Source organism: Rhamphochromis longiceps, linkage group LG12, assembly GCF_057381845.1.
Source record: "Rhamphochromis longiceps isolate RC_006_pf linkage group LG12, R_longiceps_female_GT1.1, whole genome shotgun sequence".
Taxonomy (NCBI): domain Eukaryota; kingdom Metazoa; phylum Chordata; class Actinopteri; order Cichliformes; family Cichlidae; genus Rhamphochromis; species Rhamphochromis longiceps.
The window spans coordinates 42,211,501-42,234,558 of NC_140568.1; the positions used below are offsets into that span (position 1 = coordinate 42,211,501).

The window sequence follows — 23,058 nt, forward strand, 5'->3', positions numbered from 1 at the left end:
TTTGGCTCATCGGTGACTCGTCTCTGATTAACATGACGGGAGTCTTTAAAGCAGTTTGCAGCACATTATTTCAGACTGTGGTTTTCATGCTTCTACATTCAATAGCTGGGTGAACCATAACTGAAGCAATATAAGAGCAACACTACACATGTCTAAACATGAACCAGCACTCACTAAAAAGAAGGAAAAGAAAAGTTTGTGTCCAGTCTGACGATCCTTTTATCACATCAGTTGATTCTTTGTGTTGCTGTTTAGCACGTGTTTGATATTTCTTTCTGTCACGCTCTTCCCCCGTTTTCTTCCTCTTTGCAGAAAGAGCTGTCGGGCCATAAGAACATCGTTGGTTACCTGGACTCTACGATCAGTCCTGCGTCAGACAGCGTGTGGGAGGTCCTGATCCTTATGGAGTACTGTAAAGGTACAACCTGTCCCTGTAAATATAAACATGTTCTGACAGGCCTCATAGTTCTGCTTTATGCATGTAGTCGTTTCTATTTTTTAAAAAGCACTTCTGGTTTTTATTTTGGTTTGAGTTCTGTTTTTGTTTAGGTTGGGGGAAAAAAAATAAACACAAAAGGACAAGCAATGAATAATCTGCTAACTAGGTGATAATAAGCTGGCTGGCTTACTGTTGGGTTAGTGCAGTAGGACTCCAGTATTGGTTGCCAAAGCAACCAACGTGGTGGGTTTTTTTTCTCTGCAATTTTCCCCCCCAGAAAGCCTTGTCTTTTCAAACTGTTGCAACATCTCCCTCTATATTTGTTAATCTGTTCTGTACTGATATATCATTAAAACTGTAAAAAATTGAGACTTACTCGACCAGCTGATGCAACACAATGGCCCACAGATAGGACGCCACTTTTGTCATATGGCACGGTTTGGCAGAGCAAGAACAACAAGCACAATGGCTCCATTAATCAGCACAAACTTCACCAGTTAAGCAAATTTAGGATAAAGTCCAAGAGGCAGAGGAATAAACGTGTAAGGAAAAAGTAAAAATGTGCAGCATTTTGTTTGCTTTCTGCATCGTCTTGCATTGGTACTATTTAAGTTTTTAAAGCTAAACGATTAATTGAGTTTCGGCTTCTGAATAATTATAAAAACAAAATAACTGAAATAAGACCGGTCTCTTCCATTTATTTTTGCTTTGAGACTCTCATTTCTGTTTTCTAACTTTTTAAATATTTGGTTATAAATGAAGTGCTTGCCTTACAGCACTGTGCTTTTAGTACTTATAAAGCTCTGAGTCGTCTTTTTGCCCCCATCTGTTCTCATGGTAAGGCGGGCTTGCGTGATCATTTTGTTACCATTGTGTAAAATTGGCTTCATAGACAAAAGAAACCCACCCGGGAGTCATGATGGCCATTACCGATGTCTACCAGGCAACCCTTTGTGCCCAGCAGCATTTGCCTCTTTCTTTTTTCCTTTAATGCAAGCATCATAAGTTAAAGAATTGTGTTGAGTAATTGAGATTAAAGTGTGATTATTATTTTAGCACCCCTGGCCTCTATATTGATCATGCACTGCCCTTTAAAGCAGTTTTGCCCTCATCAGAATAAGTTTACATGCAAACAGTACAGTAGTTACTGAGAATAGCTGATAATAGTTTTTATGGTCAAACATGCTGTATGTATTGTTTTGATCTGTTTTCACTCCTAAAGCGGTCTCTCCAACCCCTTTATTCTCTCTCTGCAGCGGGGCAGGTAGTGAAGCAAATGAACCAGCGGTTAAACGTGGGCTTCAGCGAGGCTGAGGTCCTCCACATCTTCTGTGACACGTGTGAGGCCGTGGCCCGCTTGCACCAATGCAAAACGCCCATCATCCACAGAGACCTTAAGGTGAGGCCGGTATTTTTGTACTTTTCCATCCCCTCCTCTGTTTCATGAAAGAAGCTTAAATGATGGACAGATGGGTTGGTGACAGTTACACTTGTGCAGCGTAAAACATAGAAAGGTAAATGTACATTAACGAATTTCAAAGGGCTCAATCACCCCACAGAAGAAAACAAAAAACCCCCAAAAAAACTAACGTGTTATTTTGTATTTTTAAAAAGCGCGGCCTGACTGCAAAAATCACACTTACACAGATGTTCATCCACACAAATGAAGAAAAGAAAGACCACTTGAGCTTTAGTGAAGTTAATAGGATAAGGCACCAGGTAAGATAAACCAACAGTTTAGTTGGTGAAATATTAAAATATAACTTTTGTTTAAATGCGATGTCTACACATTATTACAGTTTGAAATCTGAAACTGTTAAACAGTGTCGGATTTGTTAAATGATTAACTTTACGGTTAAAGAAAAGTGTGTCACCTGCAAACTGTAAACCCTTTCCTGGAGACGTGTGTGTGTGTGTGTGTGTGTGTGTGTGTGTGTGTGTGTGTGTGCAGCAGACGCATACAGAATGAGTAACTCTGGTTTGCAGTTTAAGCAGGTTTCTATTTAATTAAATATCAGATGTTATTTATAAGTGAACTAAATTTGCGTGGTCAGCAGGAGGAATGCTTTAGTTTTACTTCACCCCTCATTCTCACTCCTCTGCTTCCTCTTACGTGTCGCTGCTTCCTTTGCCAGCTCGTTCACTTACTTCCGCTCCTTCCTCTCGTCCGATAACCCCGTTTGTTGCTCATCTATGACCTTTTCCGGATTGTTCCAGAGCTCCAAAGTTAAATCTTCCTGGCCAACTTTAACCCACTTTAATTTTTAGATTTCTAATTCAAAGGGTGGCTAAAAGCCAGATTTGCCCTCATTTGCTGATGCCTGGAGACTGGTGGTAATTTCCCACCCTAGTTGAATCCTCCTCAGTGGCCCCATCAGTGCACTGCTGTACTCAGTCCAGTTGGACAAGCCTCTAAACAGTGCAGTCCCTTCAGCTCCACAGGCTGGTCCTCTGTTCGCTGTCTATCTGTTCAGCCTACACGGCTTACATAACGTTGCAGGGACACAAAAGACTGCGGAGGCCCAGTCACGCAGTGCCAGGGGAAGTGAGAGTGCAAAAAAGGCCCTTAACCCTGAGCTGTCAACAGATTGAGGCACTCACTGTTTCTTTCATTAGCTCAGGTTTTCCTTGGACAGTTTAAAGTCTTTTTGGTCTCATCTTTTCTGCCACATCTCCCACAAACACATCACTGGTTTCCTCCTTTCAGATGTTTAATTTTAAAATCTTATTCCTGGTTGCTTTTCATTTCTTTCTGCCTCAGAAGGTAGAAATATTAACTGAAAAATGAGGCATTAAACCCACACAAAGCTGGCTTGCTCAGTTCAGCTGAAACATCACAGTGTTAGATCAGGTTTTGTGAGGATGGAATCTCTGTATAATGTAATAGGAGTCGACGAGCCACCGTTCGGTTGTTTGCTCATCTGTCTATCACAGCTGATGTGATTTTAGTGGAATACTTCATACCAGTCTGACTTTCCAAATAAATTCAGAGTGCCAGGAAGCAGTGTCTGTGTTTTTAAGGTTTTTCATTAAACACACACTAATGAGATCTTTTCAAAATTACATCCAATTGTTTATTAAAAACTAACCATAGTATTAAACTTAAAAAAAAGGCTGATGAAGTTATAGGAGAGAGTTGTTGAAGCTAGGTTAAGGAGAGAGGTGAGGGTCAGGGAAGCACCTTTATGACTTCATACTGAGCAGTCATAATGTGATATTTGCTTCGATGGTGCTGATTGAGAATCCCAGAGGGAGTTACACTTGGATCTAGAGAAAGGACATGAGGGTCCCAAAACAGGAGCTGTGGTGCATTTAGGAAGTCGGGAGTGGTGATGTATGCGAGTGGTGCAGGAGACAAGTATGAGACAGCGAGACAGTGGTGAGGTGTGCTTCAGGAGTGACTGTTGGGTTCAAGGTTGGGGTCTGATTGCATCAGGGATCAGCTCTGAGCCTCTCGCTGTTTGCAGTGGCAGATTGGTTTCTCTATAGACTGTTTACACACAGCGTTGCGATCTGCGCGTCCAAGTGATCCTGGAGAGGTGGAGATATGCACTGAAGGGAAGAGGAATGAAAGTCGGTATAAGAAAAACAGATATGAACTGTCAGTCTTTGTTTTTGACTCTAAAACTCATACCTTTAAGACCTGAGGCTTATGGGTTTTTTTTTAGGTCACATGATGACTCTCTAAACACATTAAAAATGTGAAATTATTGGTGTTAACCTCATTCCAGCTTCTTTCATGGTTAAAACATTTTGGACAACAGCTGCACAAACTGCGTCAGAAGCGAATTGTCTTGGTTGTCCTCTTGGCCTTCTTTGTCTTCTTCATTTTCCTCTTGACCTTGACCATCTCGACATTTCTGATGTCTTTTGACCCCTGCGTGTTAGGATGCATTGTTCCAGACCACATGCAAACAATGGCCAGTGAGGTGTCGTTGTGTTTAGTGTGTCACTAAGGCAGTGGCTTTGTGTTTACACCTGGGGAACGGTGTGCTCTCCCCAATGTGGAAAAGTATGACTTGGGTATAGCTTATTAATGAATGGTTGGACTGTGTAATTGCAGATAAGATTTGATGACTTCAAAAAACAGCCCCTCATTAGTTATGATTTACCAACATTTGGACCAGACCTGAAAGCTATGTTCAGCAAAAGCCAGCAGTTGAAATCTAAAGCATCCATAAGTGAGGTATAAACCGTCAAAGTGAGGAGTGACAAATTATGAAATTAAAACATTAAACGTTGTACTAAGACTGCAGCTGAGAGGCTCTGAAAACATTAGAGACTTCTACTTACCTGTGCACACTAACACATTAGAATTATTGTCTTCTTCTGCTGTTGTTTTACCCCCCCTCGCTAGGTGCATCTGTGCTGTGCTGTGTAGGGTTTTCATTAATTTTTCCAATAGTTTTTATTTCCATTATGTCATTTTTCTCCTGAAAACATTCCAAACCCTGCTGTGTTTCTTTTTTGCCAGGTTGAGAATATCCTGCTGAATGACCAAGGAAATTATGTGCTGTGCGACTTTGGCAGCGCCACTCACAGAGTTTTACTGCCACAGAAGGACGGCGTGGCTGCTGTGGAGGACGAGATTAAGAAGTAAGGGTTTTTAGGGCCTGAACATAGCCAGTTGTTTGATGTTTGTCAATGTTTTTAAAAATGTGTCCTGTAAGGGAAGAGCTGTTAAACGCCACCAGCAACCCCATAAAGTCTCTATATTAGGACTTTTTTTTTTTTTCCTTTTGCCATTTTAAAAAGTCAAATATTTTATTTTTCTGAGTCGATATGAAACGATAAGATTGGTCTGATGAATAATCAGGGACTGCTTCACACTGAGAGGTAGACTGAGTGGAATATAATACTTGTTAATATGTTCATGACAGTTTGTTTTTGTGGCTGGTGGATTCAAATTAATTACTTTTCATTGTTAATAATAATTTTTCTTGTAGTAAAACTGATGAGATTAAGGAATCTATTCTGTGAGAAAATGTCCTGGGCTAAGATGGGCAGCATTAAGTATAACAAGAGTAAAATGTAAAAATGCTTAAATGTCATTATCTATCATAGATGATGATGATGATGATGATAAAAACAAAACGGATAACCATAAAAGAGAATCATGGCCTTATATTTGTTGTTTTGGTTAAAAAAAAAAATATGGAGGAAAAAAAACAAACTAATATAAGTCACAAAGTGAAAACATTGTTGGATGTAGACTGTGTGCGTGTGGGCATGCGTGTTTACGAGCCTTTAAAGATCGTTGCTGATAATCAAATCTTGAATTCAGAGGAAATGTGAGGCACATAAACAAGGTCAGTTTGCACTATGTGGCAGTTTCTTGGCAGTTTTTGCCTCGTTATCTTTCTTAGTTTTTTTTTTTTTTTTTTTTTTTTAAATAATTTCCAGTGCAGAGAGAGGTGCTGCCGTCTGTGGTAGGTGGCTGCGTAATGGCCCAGAACCAACAGATATCAGAGATTATGCCCAGTAATGGGATGTGATTATGTAGGCACTTCTTGCCCCATGCACATTTGTATGGCAGGGATCTGCAGTCTTAGATGTGATTCTGTTTGTATAGTGTCAAATCACAGAAGCCTGTTCAGCATTGGCCTGTTCAATTTCACCCGTTTATAGCTGCAATAAAGTCCAGTATGTGTGGTTGTTATCAGTAATAGGACGATGTGTAAATCTGCCCAGTCATACAGAAATGGGCTTTAGATCTACGCTGACTCAGCTGGTTTTCCATCTAACATTTCAAAGCCGGACTTGCTCAAAATGCAACCAGCTGTTTTGAATGTTATCAGACAGATTCTGAAGAGGAAACTAAATGAAATGTTTGTTCTTCTATTGCAGTAAATGAGGAACTCTCTGACCTGCAGTCGCTTTTTTTTTTCTGTGCATCAATAAACAGAAGCAGACAAAGTCATGAAAGCATTGAAAGCTTGTATTTATGTGAAAGTGCAAAACGATACACATAAAAGTTTGAATCTGAATTTGAATTATAACTTTGGCCAGTGACTAGAAAAACAAAAAACTGGTTTGTGTGTACTATGTTTGGATATCTTTGAGTACAGAAAATTGGAGTGCTACTATACTTGTGGGGACCAACAGTCACTTATGGGGACAAATCCTGGTCCCCATGAGTTTGTAGGCATTTTTGAGGCTCAAAATGTGGTTTTAGCGTCAGGGTTACAGTTAGGCTATGGTTAAGGTTAGACATTCATTTTTGATGGTTGCAGCAAGTGGCTAGGGAAAGCATTATGTCAATTAGATGTCCTCACTGAGATATGAAAGTGTGTGTGTGTGTGTGTGTGTGTGTGTGTGTGTGTGTGTGTGTGTGAGAGAGTGAAATCAAGCACACCCTTCTTTTGCAGTGATGTGCTTTTGCTTTGCACTAGAAGTTGTTTGTAGCGATGAATCAGAAGAGAAAAGGTCATTTGAATGTGAAGTTCCCCTTGACTTTATCAGGCCCCTTATTGAGCCTGTTGTTTAGCTGCTTAGCTACATCTTTTGTTTTGGTTCACTGTTAGAGCCAAACATGTTGTTATGAAACCTAAAAATCCTCTCCTGTCCTACCTGGTCAGTGTTAAAACAGCTGAATAAAATAGTTTGATTCTAGCTACTACACATAGTGGCGCGTTTGAGGACGTCAAAAACGAATAGATGTATACTTGCCTGTTGCCTAGTAGCAAAATCAGAAAACATACAAAGAGTCTTTTCAGTTATTTCAGATTAATGATGACCTGAAATATATTAGGTATTTTAATTTTGTGACTTCAACAGCCAGCAAAAACATCAGGCAAAGCCAGCTCAAACTGTACCAAACACACCTATTCAAGCTGCAGATTTCACACAGGAGTCGTCCCTGGATATGTTCCAGCACCTCCTCCACCCCAGCATCCACCTGTAGGCTCCAGGGGATGTTTAGTAATCACTCCCCAATTTTCTGTGTGTAATACAGAGCCTAGTTGCCAAGCTCTTAACTGTATTCTGTTGTAATCACTCATTTTAAACATCAGTTGAGTGACTGAAATACACTTCATTTAAAAACAAAACTACAAATACTGAAAATGTGTTAGAGTAGAAATGTAAATCAGCAGTGAATGACGGGGAGAAAGTTCCTAGCAGTGCTGGATTTTTGAACAGGACATACTTTCATCTATTACTTCCTGTTGTTGTGTTGTACAGGTACACAACCCTTTCTTACCGCGCGCCGGAGATGATTAACTTGTATGCAGGAAAAGCCATCACCACTAAGGCTGATATATGGGTAAGGTCCTTCCCTGTTTGTATGTATGCTGTCTGTGTGTGTTACGCAGGCTGCAGGGCTGGTTTGGCCTGGCAGTACTCTGCCCCGACAGGTTCCTCCTCTCTCTTTCTCTCCCAGCTATTTGCCTCCACCAGCTCTCCAGCAGCGTTTTTCCTTCATAAAACATTGAGCAACATCAGTCACAACAAAGCTAGTTGTTCTTCCCTCTCTGCTCCCCGTCCTTTTTCATTTTGGGTCCATATGTGATTATTAGACTCAGTTAAGGGCCTTGATAGGCTTGTGTGAAATGGGCCTCTGCTGTTTTGAAAGAAAGAGGCAGAGAAGCAGAAACAAGTGTTTGGACAGGAGCCATTATTGAGGAATTGTGTACGTTAATGACGTAAAACAGCCAAGGATGTGGCTGATAATGGGACAACTAGTGTTTTATTTCTTAGAATGTTTAGTAAGCATCTTATTTTGTTTGAAACATTTAAAAAAGACCTAAAATTATTAGTAGATTGGAAGAAGCTGTGGTGTCAAATCTAGTCAAATCAGAAACTTTCACAAAGAATTAAAGGCCCCACACTCTTGACCCCATGCCATTTGCCTACTCCATGCTACGTTAGATCTCTGGCTAGTTGTTGCCAACGCATAAATGCAAAGTGTCATTAAACTGAATCGAACAGATGGGCCTGTAGATGAGCCCATTGTCACAGATACCTGATCAGGGTTATTGAGTCGGGCTCGGACTGATATCTGATCCAAATGTCAGATTTATGCATCAATATCGTACATCAGTAATAAAGTGATGATGATTTTTGCCATTATCAAGCTGCTCCAGATGATGAGATTAAGGTCGATCCTTTTACTTTGCATGTCTATAAAATACTTCTTTAATGCTGCCTCTATGAATACATAGTCAGTAGTAAGACAGCACGGCTCAGCACAGCCTGATGAAAGTGGCTTCAGTCTGTTAGAGCTATTCAGTCTCTGGTCGAAGGAAAATGCCTACTGTAGGAGTCCAAAAAACCCCCAGCTTCCTGTCAACTACCCCATGTGCTGTCACTTCCTGTTTTTGAGCCATGTGCCTGACGGTGAGCTGTGCCTCACACACATTTCTTAAGCGTTTATTCCTACTTTGTGGGGTTGTTTGGTGGTCACGCTGGCTCACTTAGATTAAGAGCATCAGCCTGGATTAGCTTGTTAAGGAGAGTGGTGCAGACTATCATCAGATGGAGCGTTTAAAGGGAAACCGTTCCCTAATGGGGCGGCTAATTCCAAAGTCTCTTTCATCCCAAACTGCATGGTCAGCAGATATGCTGGATACTGGAGCCAAATGTAGCTTAAGCTGAATATATGTTTTAGTTCAGAGCACTTTTGCATGCCGGTTTGTTTGGACAGCCATACTGCCTGCAGAGCAGACTCTGGGCCTGATTTTGTAAACACAGTTTTTTAGCGTGTGACATGAATAAAAATATTTTTTTCTAATAAGGACCTGTGCACCTCTGTAGGAAGAGAAAGGAAGCATCATTTCGAGGGCCAGGGCATGGTTTCTTGATCTATTCAGTGATTGTAGAATCCCATTTTTCTTTTCTTTTAATGTGATGAATACCAATGAGCACCATTGATAATTCTCCTGCACACATCATCTTAGACTTCTTACAAAGACTTCTTGTATCCTTTAATGGTAATCTTGATTTGTTTTCTATTTAAGCCTATCAGTCAATTTTATCACATGCCACCAAATTACTGAAAACATCTTAAAGATAATTTCAGTGGTTCAGTAATTCAGGAAACATGCATTTAAAGTTTATCACTGTTGTTTGTATCGTCATTGTCTCAGGGCAAGGAGGAAAGCACCCAGGTTCTGATGGGTATTTTGGGTACTTACAGAGTTTTGCTTTAAATCCTTTGGGCTGTTCAGGCTTAGTTGAACAAACCTAGTATTTCTTCAGTTATAAACAAAATGTGTCTGCATCAAAAACTTCCATGGCATCTGATGTTTAATGAGATATTGTTATTATTATTATTATCAATATTAGCTGCTTTATTTTGGGAGAAAATGAGGTGGTGTTTGAATTGAAGACATGGATACACTCCTCACGCTGGGTGTTTTGGGTTTTGCGATAGAATACACACTAACAAAACTTGGGTATGATGTTGGCACTGGGGCTGAGTCTCTAGCAGTGCCCATCCTCAAAGTAACTGGATACAGGTGTTTGACCAGATTGTTTGTTTTCTCCACAGGCACTTGGATGCTTGTTGTACAAGCTGTGTTTCTTCGCACTTCCATTTGGGGAGAGTCAAGTCGCCATATGTGATGGAACCTTTATCGTTCCAGATAACTCCAAATTCTCCTTCAAGTTGCACTGTTTAATCAGTAAGTTGGAGTTTAACGTGTCACACGGAGCAGCTGAATACAGCTTTGTAGTTATTAATAACTATCCAGAATAACTTTCGTTTGTTTTGTTTTTTCCTGTGGTGTCTTTTTTGATTCAGTAGTTATTTAACATCATTTTGTCAACGAGCAAAATATTCTGTCTGCAATTTGTCTCCCACATTTGCAGATTATCAAAGATGTGAAAAAAATGTTGTTTAAATTGGAAATCGTCTCCCGCATTATGGAGCTTGACTTTAGGCTTGACCGTAACAAATGTTACTTTGATGTAATTTCACAGATAAATATAAGAAATACAAAGCCATGTTACAGTCTCCACCTTTTTAGTGTGGTTTCTTCTCCGCTGTTGTCACCCACAGAGTGATCTCTTTCAGTCTTTTTTTTTTTTTTTTTTTTTTTTTTTTTTTTAATGCATTTACCCAACTCAAGCCTGTTTGAACCAGTCGAGGACGTCAGTCACGACAGCTTTGTTTGTGCTCAAGTTATTTCACTTCCCCAAATGTATCCTGTGGCGGAGCTTCCTTTTTAAAACACTTGACAAACAGCTCCACCAAGTGGTCAAGGGAAGACGATACATGCCAAATACATGTTGTTCTGCACCAGAGTTGATATAGTTAAACTTTTTTAAATGTATTTTTTTAATATAAATATATTTTTAATTTAGCTTTACTTACTTTGCAGAGTGGGTTTGCTGGTTACTGTTTCATTGTTCTGGATTAAAAATATTTAGTTTTAAAAGAAAAGATTTCTCTTAATTATTATAATGTCAGGGTCAAGAATTAGGAATTTAGACGAGATTTGATTTGATTTTGATTTTATTGATTAGCATTCAATTATCTCAATGAATACAGAACAAAGATCTACCACAAAGCAAGAAAGCATGAGACAAGGCTAATCAAAAGGTATTGGCTGAAGCATTTGCTTATTACGCCAACCCTTTTAACGAAAGATCTTTTTGCATGCAGCTCCTGTACACAGGGCTCGAAGCAAAGAATAAAAGAAAGCAAAAACAAAACAAAAAAAAAACTTTCCACCTTAGATAAGTAACTACATCAAAGCAAAACAATCAAGAGGACAAGATATTACAGCAGCTCAATAGTGTAGTGGTTTACACAATTGCCCAACAAGCAAAAGGTCAGTGAACAAATGCATGAAAGTGGTTTCAAATAGTTTCTTTTTTCAACTGTCTACTTTTTACTTTTGTTTCAAGTAACTGAAACTTCCTTTTAATTAACTGTAGAAATCTTGCTCTTGTAGTGTATAAAGTGATCTTTAATCTTCTTCAGGATATATGCTCGAACCAGACCAGGAGAAGAGACCTGACATTTACCAAGTGTCCTATTTTGCCTTCAAATTAGCTGGAAAAGACTGTCCAGTGCCAAATCTCTTCGTAAGTCACAGGCATAAAACAGTCAGCATGTCTTTAGCCTTTCCTCACTGGCTTATTAAAATGAACCTCACTGCTGTTTATCTAGAACTCTCCCATCCCGACGTCACTCCCTGAGCCACTGACAGCCAGCGAGGTCGCTGCTAAGAAGAGCTTGACGAAAGCCAGGTGCTGCTCACCGACAGTTTTATTATGTATAAACTGAAAATGGAAATGATGGATTACTTTAATCTTATGTATTCATTTTTTATTTTATTGTTGTTGTTTTTTTGTTTTTTTTACCTCTTGAGATCACAGCCTGTCAGCTGTTACAAACGCACATAGTACAGTTCTTCCTGCACATGCTGAGGGACACTTTTGCTTCCTCCTTTACAGGATCACAGACTCTGTGGGCCCAACGGAAACATCGATAGCTCCCAGACAGCGGCCAAAGGCTGCAAACAGTAATGTCCTGCCTCTCACTAACACTGTCACCCCTGTCAAGATGACCGTGCCTTCAGCACCCGTCAGCAACGGCCAGAAAGGTTTGTTAAACATCAGTAGGATGGATTTTTATATCTAAGAAAATGTCTTAAAGGAGTTTGTTAAAAGTCTTTATTTTGACTAAATACAGTACAGACTATATACACATATTATTTTCAAACAAACCAAAACACATTTCTTAAAATTACTGAAAATTATTTATGATTATTTATTTATGCATAAATTCCCGAACTAAATATCTTCCAAATGAGGATAATGCTGCAATGTTTTGCTCATTGCCTGCATCCTCATCTGTGGATGTAGGCAGAATGTTGATTGACTGGTAAATCAGCAACCGGCTCAGCTCTCGTCACCATGTGATATCTGAATATATAAACCCCTCGATATCCTGAATTTAGATTTACTTGTTATTTCCTTTTCTGGAGTCTAAAGAACAAACACTGTTCATCTGTACCTCTCAGCTCCCACTCCTGGCTCTGGGCAACCATCCATACAGTCTCAGCCTCAGCAACAGCCTCAGCCACAGGCCAGCAGTCAACAACACAGAGTCCTGCAGCAGCTACAACCTGGTGATTTGCGTCTGCAGCAGCTACAACAGCATCACCACCACCAGGCAGTGCAGCAACAACATGCAAATGCACATCAACTCCAATACCTCCAGGTACGTCATACCATGATCCCAGTTATTACGCATCAGTCATTTTTAAGCCATCACTTGGAGGCAATGTTTTCCAAACTTTTTTTTTTTTTTAATTTTGACTTCAGTACCAACAGGCTGTGCAGCAGTCGCTTCAGCTTCAGCAGCAGCAGCAGCAACAGGCCATGCTCCAGCAACAGCAGCAGCAACAGGCCATGCTTCAGCAGCAGCAACAACAGGCCATGCTCCAACAGCAGCAGCAGCAGCAGATGATGTATCAGCAGCAGGTTGCTCAGGCTCAGTACGCCGCCATGGTGAGTCCTTTCAGAGGTCTAGATGTGACGCCAAAACCCCCAGTGATGCAATAAGATACCCTAAACTTTGGTGACTGCATTCGTTATGTTTAAAAAGGACGTTTGGTTTAATTCAACATCATCTTTGTTTTGCACACCTGTGGACCACTTCCAGTGCTCATGCAGTTTCTCCTGCTGAAGAGAGCTGGGTCTGCAGCCAAGACCCAGACACCAAACAGCAGAAATGGCTCCCAGTCTATCTACCTGTAGTCATGTAGCTCCAATGCTCAATATTTAAAAATCAAGAAGGTAATACTTGACTTGGACAGATCTCAATTTCAAATTCTCAGTTTGTTCTGGCCATATCAACAAACATGTGGCCCCTTTTTGGCCTTGTGCGGCTTGGCTTATGTGGAGTCTGCTCTTGAATCGACAGCCATCAAATTGAATTTGCTTTTTGTTCAAGCGACTGGAAAAAAAAAAAAGTGACAGCATTTCAGAGCAGAAGACTTTATCCAAAACTGCAGTAAATAGTTTGAGCAAATGACAGCGAAACACATGGAGACACAGCGTGAAATAACACGGAGCTGAATATTTCATTTAATGTCATAATGGCCTAAATTTGCTCTCTGTTCCAAACACTGGCAGCCAGTCCTCCTCCCTCGAATCTCCTCACGTCTGTGCCAAGCAGCATTGGAAGCAGACGCTCAAACTTCCTACTGAATCTGTCCAAATATTCTGAAAACTAGTATTTACTGAATCAAACACACAAACACAGGTCCTCCAAATGTGCACTGTAAGGGCGGCGTAATTTTTAGTCTGTTTCCCACCGAGCGCGTACCATCTGTTTTATTTCAGAGGCAATCTGGTCTGAGCGAAGCCACGAGGGGATCGAACAGAGGGTGAAATGGAGCAGTTTTATCTATGTTGCGTTCTGACATATGAAGCGGTTCATATTCGGGGGAAGAGGCGAGTGCTCAGAATTACTGTTCTTATTCCCAAGATACCTGCTTAGTGTTTAAAAAGCAGCATTTCCACACCGATCTTAGACCTGCTCCTTATTGTGAGGAAGACGCGTTGCACATTTGTAATATGGTTTAATGACATTGGATCAGTTTCATTTGTGCAGTACTTTAAATGCACAACAGCAGTGTGGAAAAAACTGCTTTACAAACTTGGAGAGTGGAGAAAGTGTTGGATGACTAGAGGATTTAGAGAAAAAGGTGAACCATAAACTGTATTTTTTCATTTCGTCGTCATTTGCAGAATTTATTTATATACTACTCAAACAAATTAAAGGAACACTTTGGAAACACATGAGACTGCAATGGGGGAACAAATTATGCTAGATATCTGCACTGATATGGACTGGGTAAAACTGCTACATCATTTTATAGAACTTAAAATTATTAACCTGCAGAGCCCTGAATTCAAAGACGCACTGAAAATCAGTGAAAAACTGATGCAGCAGACTGGTCCATTTTGCAAAAATTTCATTGCAGCAACTTAAAAAGGTACTTGTCCCCTGTGCGCTTGTATGCATGCTCTTAATGAGGTGATGGATGGTGTCCTCTGGGATCTCTTCCCAGATCATGAGTGATTGGATGACCCTAAACATGAAGACCCAGAGGTTTTCTATTGGATTTAGGTCAGGCGAGCGTTAAGGGACGGTCAATGTTATCAATTCCTGTATCCTCCAAGCGTTGTCGTGCACCAGGAGGAACCCTGGACCCACTGCTCCAGTGTAGGGTTTGACTGTGGGTCCAAGGCTTTGATCCTCACACCTTCTGGCAGTTAGGGTGATGTTGCCTATGGATATCCCTTCCCAGACCATCATGGACCATAGCACCAAACTGTTCATGCTGAACGATGTTATGTGCAGCATCGCATTCTCCACGCCTTCTCCAGACCCCTTCACGTCTGTCACATGTGCTCAGGGTGAACCTGCTCTCTTCTGTGAAAAGCACAGGGTGCCAGTGTTGGAACTGCCAACCTCGTGAAGTCTCTTTTTGGTTGTTTGGTCCGAAATATTCACACCAGTGGCCTTCTGTAGGGTTCTGGCAGTGTTCATCCTGTTCCACCTTGTACAAAGAAGTCGATACCGGCCCTGCTGATGGGTTAAGGGCCTTCTGTGGCCCTGTCCAGCTCTCCTGAAACGATTGTCTCCTGGAATCTCCCACGTGTGGTTGACCAGATCAATACCCCAGAACTTTAACTGACTTGAGCATCTTGTTTCGAAGTGTTTCGGACTCTCTGATTGGCCAGAAAATTGATCTGTCAGCCATAGTTTGAGTTAGTCGTTATTAGTTGATGTGTTCAGTTTGGTGTTCGATGTGCTGTTTTGACTTTCATTCCCTCATCCCTCCCCTCCACCGTGTCCCCAGCTTTCCAAATCCAGAACTGGTTTCTAACAACATTTCATCATCATAATGCGCCATGAAATCAATGGTCCGTCCCTCATTCCCTCCCCCCCTTCTTCTCCCTCTCTTCCTTCCCTAACAGCTGCAACAGTACCAACAGGCTTTTGTCCAGCAACAACAGCAGCATCAGCAACATCATCAACAACATCCACAGCAGCAGCAGCATCATCCTGCTCAGCAGCCTCTCCCCTATATGTCTTCCCCTCTTGAGTTCCAGATCCCTCTGGGTTCCTACAATGCGACCACACCCACCACAGGAACTGGAGCTGGTACTTGCCAGATGGGGGGGCCATCTCCTGTAGATCCCTCATACACTAACCCCAGGTAATGTCCTTTGAATCTGTTTGTGGAAGTGAAATTAGATTGGTTTCCTTCTACATGTGAGAGTATTTCCCTTCTTTCCATTTTTAAGCATATAGAAAGTTTTTATGTGATGTGAAAATGGGATTTACATTAATCATCTGTATGTTGAAGATGGATGCAAGCACCGTGACCTCAGCCGTTTGTTCTCACTTCAGCATTGGGTTTTTTCAGTCCTATCGGTTGTTTGGAAAACGCATGCAGTTTGTGAAGTCTTAGAAATATCTGATTGGTATTGTCTCTAACGTGGTCTGTTTGCTGTCCCCTCTCTGCCGTAGGAACCCTCTGCTGTCCACAGATGGGGTCACCCCTCCTTTGCAGAGCTGCAGCAGTGCAGTCAGCAACCCTCCCGATATGTCAGGCTGGAACCCTTTCGGAGAGGACAACTTTTCTAAATTGACCGAGGAGGAGCTGCTTGACCGGGAATTTGACATGCTCAGAGCAAGCAAGTGAACTCTAACGTTTTAACTCTTTTGTCATTTCAAGAAAAGAAAGAAAAGAGGTGATTGTTTGAAAAGTGTTGCCGTAGACGGAGAAATTTTCTGTAAACATTTCAGCTCCTCGTTAATGTCTTTTTCAGATAAAGGGAAAAATCTGGCATGTGAACCACATGATTGTGTATCACCGTGTTTATTTAGCTTTTTAACCAGATGGAGAATAAACATTTTTCTGTTGTTAAAATAGCAGATTTTGGGCATTGTGCTCTTACTGAGTGTATTCTCAGAGCTGTGGGAGTCTGTACATATTTGAGGGAACATTTATCAGTAACACCCACAATCATATGCAACAATATTTAATTTCAAAACTACTTCTATCACCTCGTAGCTGTAGATATCTAATTGTGATCTTTTATGTACAGAAAAGCCAGCGGAGAGGACAACGAGCGTGGAAACTGACCGACCGCCGCCTGCCGCAGCCAAGCCCCTTCCTCCAGAGGATCTCTTCGGCTCAGTCCCATTTGTGGCCAACGCAGGCAAGTCTTAGAGGAGTCTCTACCGTGAGGACCCAACACTGTGGAGCCACCTGCCTCCCCCAGTCTGTCCTCTTCCTGGCCCCCCCCATCCCAGTCTTCTCCCCTCACCTGACCTCTGGTCAGAAGCTCCTATGCCACAAGGACCCAGCAGTGGGCCATTTAAAACCAATGATCAGCCAGATTTGTGTTGTTTCCTAATGTTAGTTGGAAGATTTAGATGCACTTATGCTGTCATTATGAATCATATTATTAATAATAATAATGATTTTAAAAAAGCAAATTGCAGCTTTTGCTCCTCCTGTGGTTAAAATAGGAAGCGAAGGAGTAGCAGGTGTGTCGATGCATTCAATGCAGTGAAGTTTAACAGAAGGCTTATTAATGAAAATATAATGTCCCGTTGGAACAAACCTTTATGCAAGTCAGATGGAAGTCCACTCATAAACACGTCTCTCTCCACGCGGCTGGAGCAAGGTACTAACACAGAACAGTCAGAGGTATGTGCTCATTGTGAGGCACTTTGGATTAAATTACACTTTGAATAAAAGTGCATTAAAAAAGTTTGGTGAGAATCAAAAACTTCTGTGTCCAGCTTGGACAAGAGCTGGATGAAATTGCTGTTTAAAAGCAATATGAAATGTCACGTGGTTGGTACTACAAAGGGCTGAGTGATGTTTAAATGTCAGTTATTTAGTTTCTGACTGGTGAATAAATGAATACAAAGGCCATCTAATTAAAAGAATTTCAGGAGTCATAAGAATATTTTTTTTCTTCGTGGTGTTAAATTTTGCAGCAAATTCATTATAGCACCATTTGAATTTAACAGTATTACAGTCGTCTTAATAAAGCGGGTTATTCAGTGTTCAGCCAAACGCTTGAGCTGCTTTCGGACTTTTGCAGTTCCTTCGACTCTGACAGGAAGTCGCACCTTTCTGCATGTCTGCACTTCAGGAATGAGGCCATAAAGTTTACAGACAACTCCAGCACAAGAGGAGCCTTTAGTGACGTTGGTGTTTGCTGTGGCAGCACTGACAACTTGTATATTTACAAATAAACAGATAAATAAAATTAGAGTAAAACACAGAGACATTGGTCCAGGCTTTAAGAACCTGATTTGGACTCATCAGGTCAAATATTGTCATTTTTCTGACTTCAGAGCCGAGTTGGAGCATTTCCGTAGTTTGCTAATAAAATGGAAAAACGGGCACACACTAACTATTGCATTGGCAAAATGTGAGAGAGCTAAATAACGGTTGTCATCACTGTGAAGTCCAGCTGCGTTCCTGGGAAGATCCATAGATTTAAACCAGTCCTGTACATCAAGGAGTCACTCACAGTGAGGCAGTGAAGGACAGTATTACTGCGTAGTAAATTACAACCCCCACAGCTCCTTCCTTGGTCTGTCTTTTCTAAGTTTTTCTATTCAACTCAGTTTTCATCAGAAAGGAAGAAAAAAAGCTCTGATTGTTGGAACTCTTTGGTCCGAAAGCGTCTGTTTTACTCGCAGCTTTGTAAACATGTTTTATTTTGCATGATTTACCATATCGGAGAGTTGGTGCTATATATTTGGTGTTAGGGACTGAAACATGTAGCTGAGATGATCTCACACCCATCTTTCAGCTCCTGTATTATTACGACGTCTGTCGAACCATCGCTCAGCCCTGGTACTAACAAACTCCACTTTGAGGAGGGGAAAAAAGCAAACTTGAACTTCCAAAGTTATGGCTCGTTGCCGTTTGTTTACATGGCGATACTGTCGCCCCTGCGCGGCCATTGAAACTGCAAAGATTCCTCACACGTTGCACAATAGTTTTCCCGAAGCCTCAAATGTTCTTCACATGTGGAGTGAGCACTTTACTGTGGAGGCCGACGTCATAACCTGATGATTAGTTCTTCTGATTTGGCTTCATTAACCAGACTGCTTGTGGTTCACCCCCCCTCCCCTTCTTCCTTAACACAGATCACAGCCTTGTTAAAGCAATGTGAATATCTGAGCGCAGTATTTCTACATTTATCACATCTGTGGCAGCAATAAGCTTCTGTGCCTCTGTACTCTTCCTGCTCCTTAAATGTGAATTGATTAATGTTTTGATAGGTGATTTAGACACGCTGTTTATAATTAATGGAATATATTTAATGATTAATCCTGAAACATTTTATTTTCTAAAGGAGAGTGAGTGTTTTTTTCTTTTCTCTCTCTCTACAGTAAATTCATCTCAAACACGCAGGCTTAATGCAAATCCATCTTAGAGTAGATTAAGACAAGATGACAATGCAATATAACCCTATAAGCACTTGAATGTAAGTGTGGAAATATTTTATCGTCTTCACTTATTACTTAAGGAATATAAAAATCTATACAAGTTCAAATTGGATAAAACGAAAAACCAAAAAAGAAGCCAAAAAACAAGAAAAGGGACTCTTGTACCGAGCTGATGCAGAACCCACTTTGTTGGGACTCATTCCTTCAGGCTGGCATGAAAAAATTTGCAGCAAATTTTGGAGCAGCCTCTTCGCTCGTGTTTGTGCCATCAGTTGGTTAGTTTAGTGTTTTGTTGTTTTAAAGCCCGCTGCCGACTTTAAAAACCGGATCGGGTCAGGTTTTATTTTCCGTGATTCGATATCGGGCTCCAGCTCCACCTGCTGGTCCCCTGCAGCTCTGCTTCTGAGCGTTAAACCCTAATAAATATCCAGTTTGTGATTTAAGTGTTTCTGGTGTTGGCGATTTGTACTTGTGCCTGCTGCCAGACGGTGGGGAAGTTGATTTTAATCCTCTTTGATGACCAACAGCTGACAGTATTTTTATTTAATTTTTTTAACAAAGGAACTACATTTTATAAAAAGACCAGTGTGCTGATTTACTTTACAGGAACTTCCATAAAATCTGACTTTAACTCTATCAAGCGCGGATAACAGGGTGCCCGTCGTAACCCTTAAAGATCTCTGAGTAACTTTATGAGGTCGAATCAGAAAATGTGTTATTGGCCTTCCCCGTACCCGATGTCACGGCGGATTACGACATGTTATAGGTAATCTTAACCTTTAAGTGACTAATTTATCCGCTAAAATGAGCGAGTGTGGTTACGTAAAAGGATTTCTTTGAAAAACTTTCCTTTATCCATGACAGATTTACTCTGTTTTCATGCAGTTAATTTACCTGCTTAGAAAATTATAGTGGATACAAAAACTTGGATGGTTAATGAAAGGATGTGGGTTTTTTTTTTTTTCTTTCTTTGCCACAACAATGGACCAAACAAGTGATTAAAGTAGATCCCACTCATATAAAGGATGATGATTTTGATAGGGAGCTGCCACAGCTCGACTTGACTCTAACTTTCGTTATTGTTTTAATAGTTTTATGTTGAATACAACTGGCTGATGGCACATTCTCTTGTTTAAATGTTGATTTTTGGTCAAAAATTGAGGAAATTTTGATTTATTCTTTTTTTTTATTTGTTTTATTCTTTCTTTTTATATATATATTTGAATCCATACAATCCTAAAGGGCTGTATGTTTGTTGATCCTCACTGTGCTGCTGTTTATCCGCCTTAGGTCAGCAAGTGAGCATTTCCCTTGGCACTCATCCGTGCACACATGAACCATATCACATTGTAATGAATATAGTCGGTGGTAATTTGTGTTTAGCTGAAGGTAAGTTTGGAGTTAAAGCTGCTTGATGCTTCTGTTCCACCTCATTTTTCCGCTCATGTCACTGCCTGCCTTTACTGGGGCCTTTTTTTGGAAAAACTGCTTCATTTAAGTTTTGGTTTTTATTTTTTTAATTATTTGTTTTATTTGTTTACTTTCTTTTCATTCTTCATTTAGTGAGACAGCCATTCTCAGAAACATCTTGTTCATGTGTATTGGTGGATGGGTCTATAGCTCGGACAAGCGAACCATCAGAGCCAAAAACAAGTGAAAGGGACAGTCAGTGTTATTAATGCACTTTATTTTATTTTGAAAGTGCAGCAAAACAGGAAGTACTGTCCCAGGATCTGTAGGATGATGTTGTTTTATATTGTTTACATTTGCAACTTTTCTGTGCTCTTTCCTCTCTGTCTTGGGGCGATGTTTCCCCCCCTTTGTTACTATATTTTTGTTTTATTTTTTGTTAGCCTTAAATCATGCAGATGTGTTAGGAAGCCTCCAATAAGATGACTAAAACTATTGGATTTTTTTTTTTTTTAAACTTTAATTCTCATTAGAAGTGTTGGAAAAATGTCACAGCTCTTCAGCTTTAGTTGACTCCAGCAGCTCCTGGTACCTCTTCTGCAGAAAGACAACAACCTATAGATCAGTAGTTTTCTTGTTTTTGCAGCAGACTATGTAAAAGGTCCTGTATCATACTGTGAGTGTGAATGTACTTCTTTATAGAATGTTACTGATGAATAAAAAACATCCAAAATCAATACTCACTTTGGTTCCTTTTTTATCCTTAAAGAGAAGCTTAGAGTCTCTCCACCACTACACCACGAGCAAGATGTTCCTGATGTTAGGATGGCTGTCTTAAGTGTCGCCCCGTCTAGCTCGAACTGAAAGCTGAGCATGTTTGAGATGCTGTGCAACGGCTGGTTGGCAAAACAGAGTGTGAAACAGAAGCAGCGACGCATGTGTCCTTCACTCGCTTGGTTAAGGGTGCATTTCTGCAACCTTTGGCAACAAAGACATTTTCAAGTCTCCTACATGCATTTTGGCTGCAGTTCTGTTAAATCGATGAATCTTCCATATAAAGGGGTAGATGTGAATCTGACTTTGCCCCTATGCCTAGTTTGCTGGAAACCCGATGGAGATTAAAGCTCTGAACATGGTGAGTTCAGTGTGGTTAATCCTTGTTTGCAGGTTTAGTTCTGGACAAACTTTCATGTTCTCGTCATTTCCTTCTGTCTGTGGTGGAATTTTGACCATATTTGGATATCAGTCTATCAGGATGCTGTGAGTAAAACTATACAGCAAAGATTTATCAAAGAGGCTTTGAATATGCTGCAGTTCACGATGGACGATCCAGCAGTGCACACGCACGCTTTCATTTGTCAATCAAGCCCCCTTTCTCATTGTGTCGTAGCCCCTCTTACCAGAGATGCGAGGAAGGAGTTGAGACCACAGGTGTATCAACTATTATTACAACTCGCTGAAGTTCCTTCGCCCCAACCCTGATTCTGTGGTTTGGAAGAACCCAGAAAGGGCTTTTTGAAGCAAAGTAAATACTTTTTAGAAGTATCTTTGTCCCCCGTTAGTGGGGGGAAAAGCAAATTCTGACAGCAATGATGATTTAGATCTCACAGGCCTGAAGCGATGTCAGTTAAATACGACGCGTCGCACAACTGATTCATAAAATATTTTTTTTCCTTAATTTCATTGCTTCAGGTGTAACAGGTGCTCATCGTGTTTTCTGTTTAGGGTCAATTTTAATTTGGCGTGATGCAAAGTGATGAGTTGCACAAACAAGTTTTCATCTTGAATGACTGAAACAAGATCAAAAGGACAAGATTTGTATATTCCACCTCTGAGGCACACCTGTACAAACACTGCACCTGTTCATCCTCCTACAGCCGCCTCTCCTCCCTCATCTAAATGCATGTAGGAATCGACACGGTGTACTGGATAGAGGAGGCGTTCCAGACCATCCAGCAGCTACAGTTTTACAGACACGTCCCTCTCCAAAATCGTTAACCTGAACCCTGCAGGATAAAATGCAATGTGGGCGTTCCCGTTTGGCTCGCCGTCGCTGGGTTCACCTCTCGGCGGCCTCGTCAAATCAATCTGTGCTCGGCGGCGGTTGTTCGGCGAGGGAACAGACTTCTGTAAGCCCCTGCTGCTCTCGCTCATTTCTAACAGATTTTATCTCCCGTCACACAAGAGAACAATCACACGCATGTTTTCGCCACTTATTTGTATCTTTAAGAGATCAGACGCAGCCTGTAATCCTTCAGAATCTCCCCCCACCCCACCGGAGAAACACAAAACAAATCCGCGTGGCTCTGACATCTTCTCTCATGATTAAAGATGTTTCTATTGTTTGGCGGGATCGCCTCGTTCCGGGAGGTGAGCACGATTACAAGTTCTAATCCGGGTGGGCCGAGCAGATGCAGAGCAGCTCGGACTTCTTATCTTTGAGTGCTGCCTTGTTTGATTTATCGGCAGCAAAGCTTTTGGCTGATCCGCCGTCACGTCCTGCCAGTTTGGACGCTTGGTTTCCATTTTCATGTTCGCAGCAGGGGGTCGTTCTCTTTTTCTCTTTTTCCCAGTGTTCCTCTAATAGGGAACAATGAATTGGCTCATTGTATATGGCACCGTTTATCTTCAATACAATTGGAGACTATCCACTCGCTAATTAGGATAATTTCTAAGTTGCCATTATGCAAATCTCTTGGACATAAATTTACACACTGAAGGCAGAAATTTTTCCTCCAAATGCCAAAATACATGT

At 40.9% G+C, this 23,058-nt stretch overlaps 1 protein-coding gene across 1 annotated transcript in view; it reads left to right on the plus strand.

Moving 5' to 3' along the window:
- Positions 1 to 23,058, plus strand: part of bmp2k (BMP2 inducible kinase) — a 55,749-nt gene that overhangs the window by 27,446 nt on the left and 5,245 nt on the right. Inside the window, exons 3-15 of the mRNA XM_085426442.1 lie at positions 313 to 418; positions 1,696 to 1,838; positions 4,914 to 5,035; positions 7,622 to 7,703; positions 9,930 to 10,062; positions 11,367 to 11,470; positions 11,556 to 11,635; positions 11,843 to 11,991; positions 12,412 to 12,611; positions 12,716 to 12,901; positions 15,383 to 15,624; positions 15,939 to 16,105; positions 16,520 to 16,633. Of these exons, the coding sequence (XP_085282568.1) occupies positions 313 to 418; positions 1,696 to 1,838; positions 4,914 to 5,035; positions 7,622 to 7,703; positions 9,930 to 10,062; positions 11,367 to 11,470; positions 11,556 to 11,635; positions 11,843 to 11,991; positions 12,412 to 12,611; positions 12,716 to 12,901; positions 15,383 to 15,624; positions 15,939 to 16,105; positions 16,520 to 16,633 (1,828 nt within the window). The remainder of the gene's footprint in view (positions 1 to 312; positions 419 to 1,695; positions 1,839 to 4,913; positions 5,036 to 7,621; positions 7,704 to 9,929; positions 10,063 to 11,366; positions 11,471 to 11,555; positions 11,636 to 11,842; positions 11,992 to 12,411; positions 12,612 to 12,715; positions 12,902 to 15,382; positions 15,625 to 15,938; positions 16,106 to 16,519; positions 16,634 to 23,058) is intronic.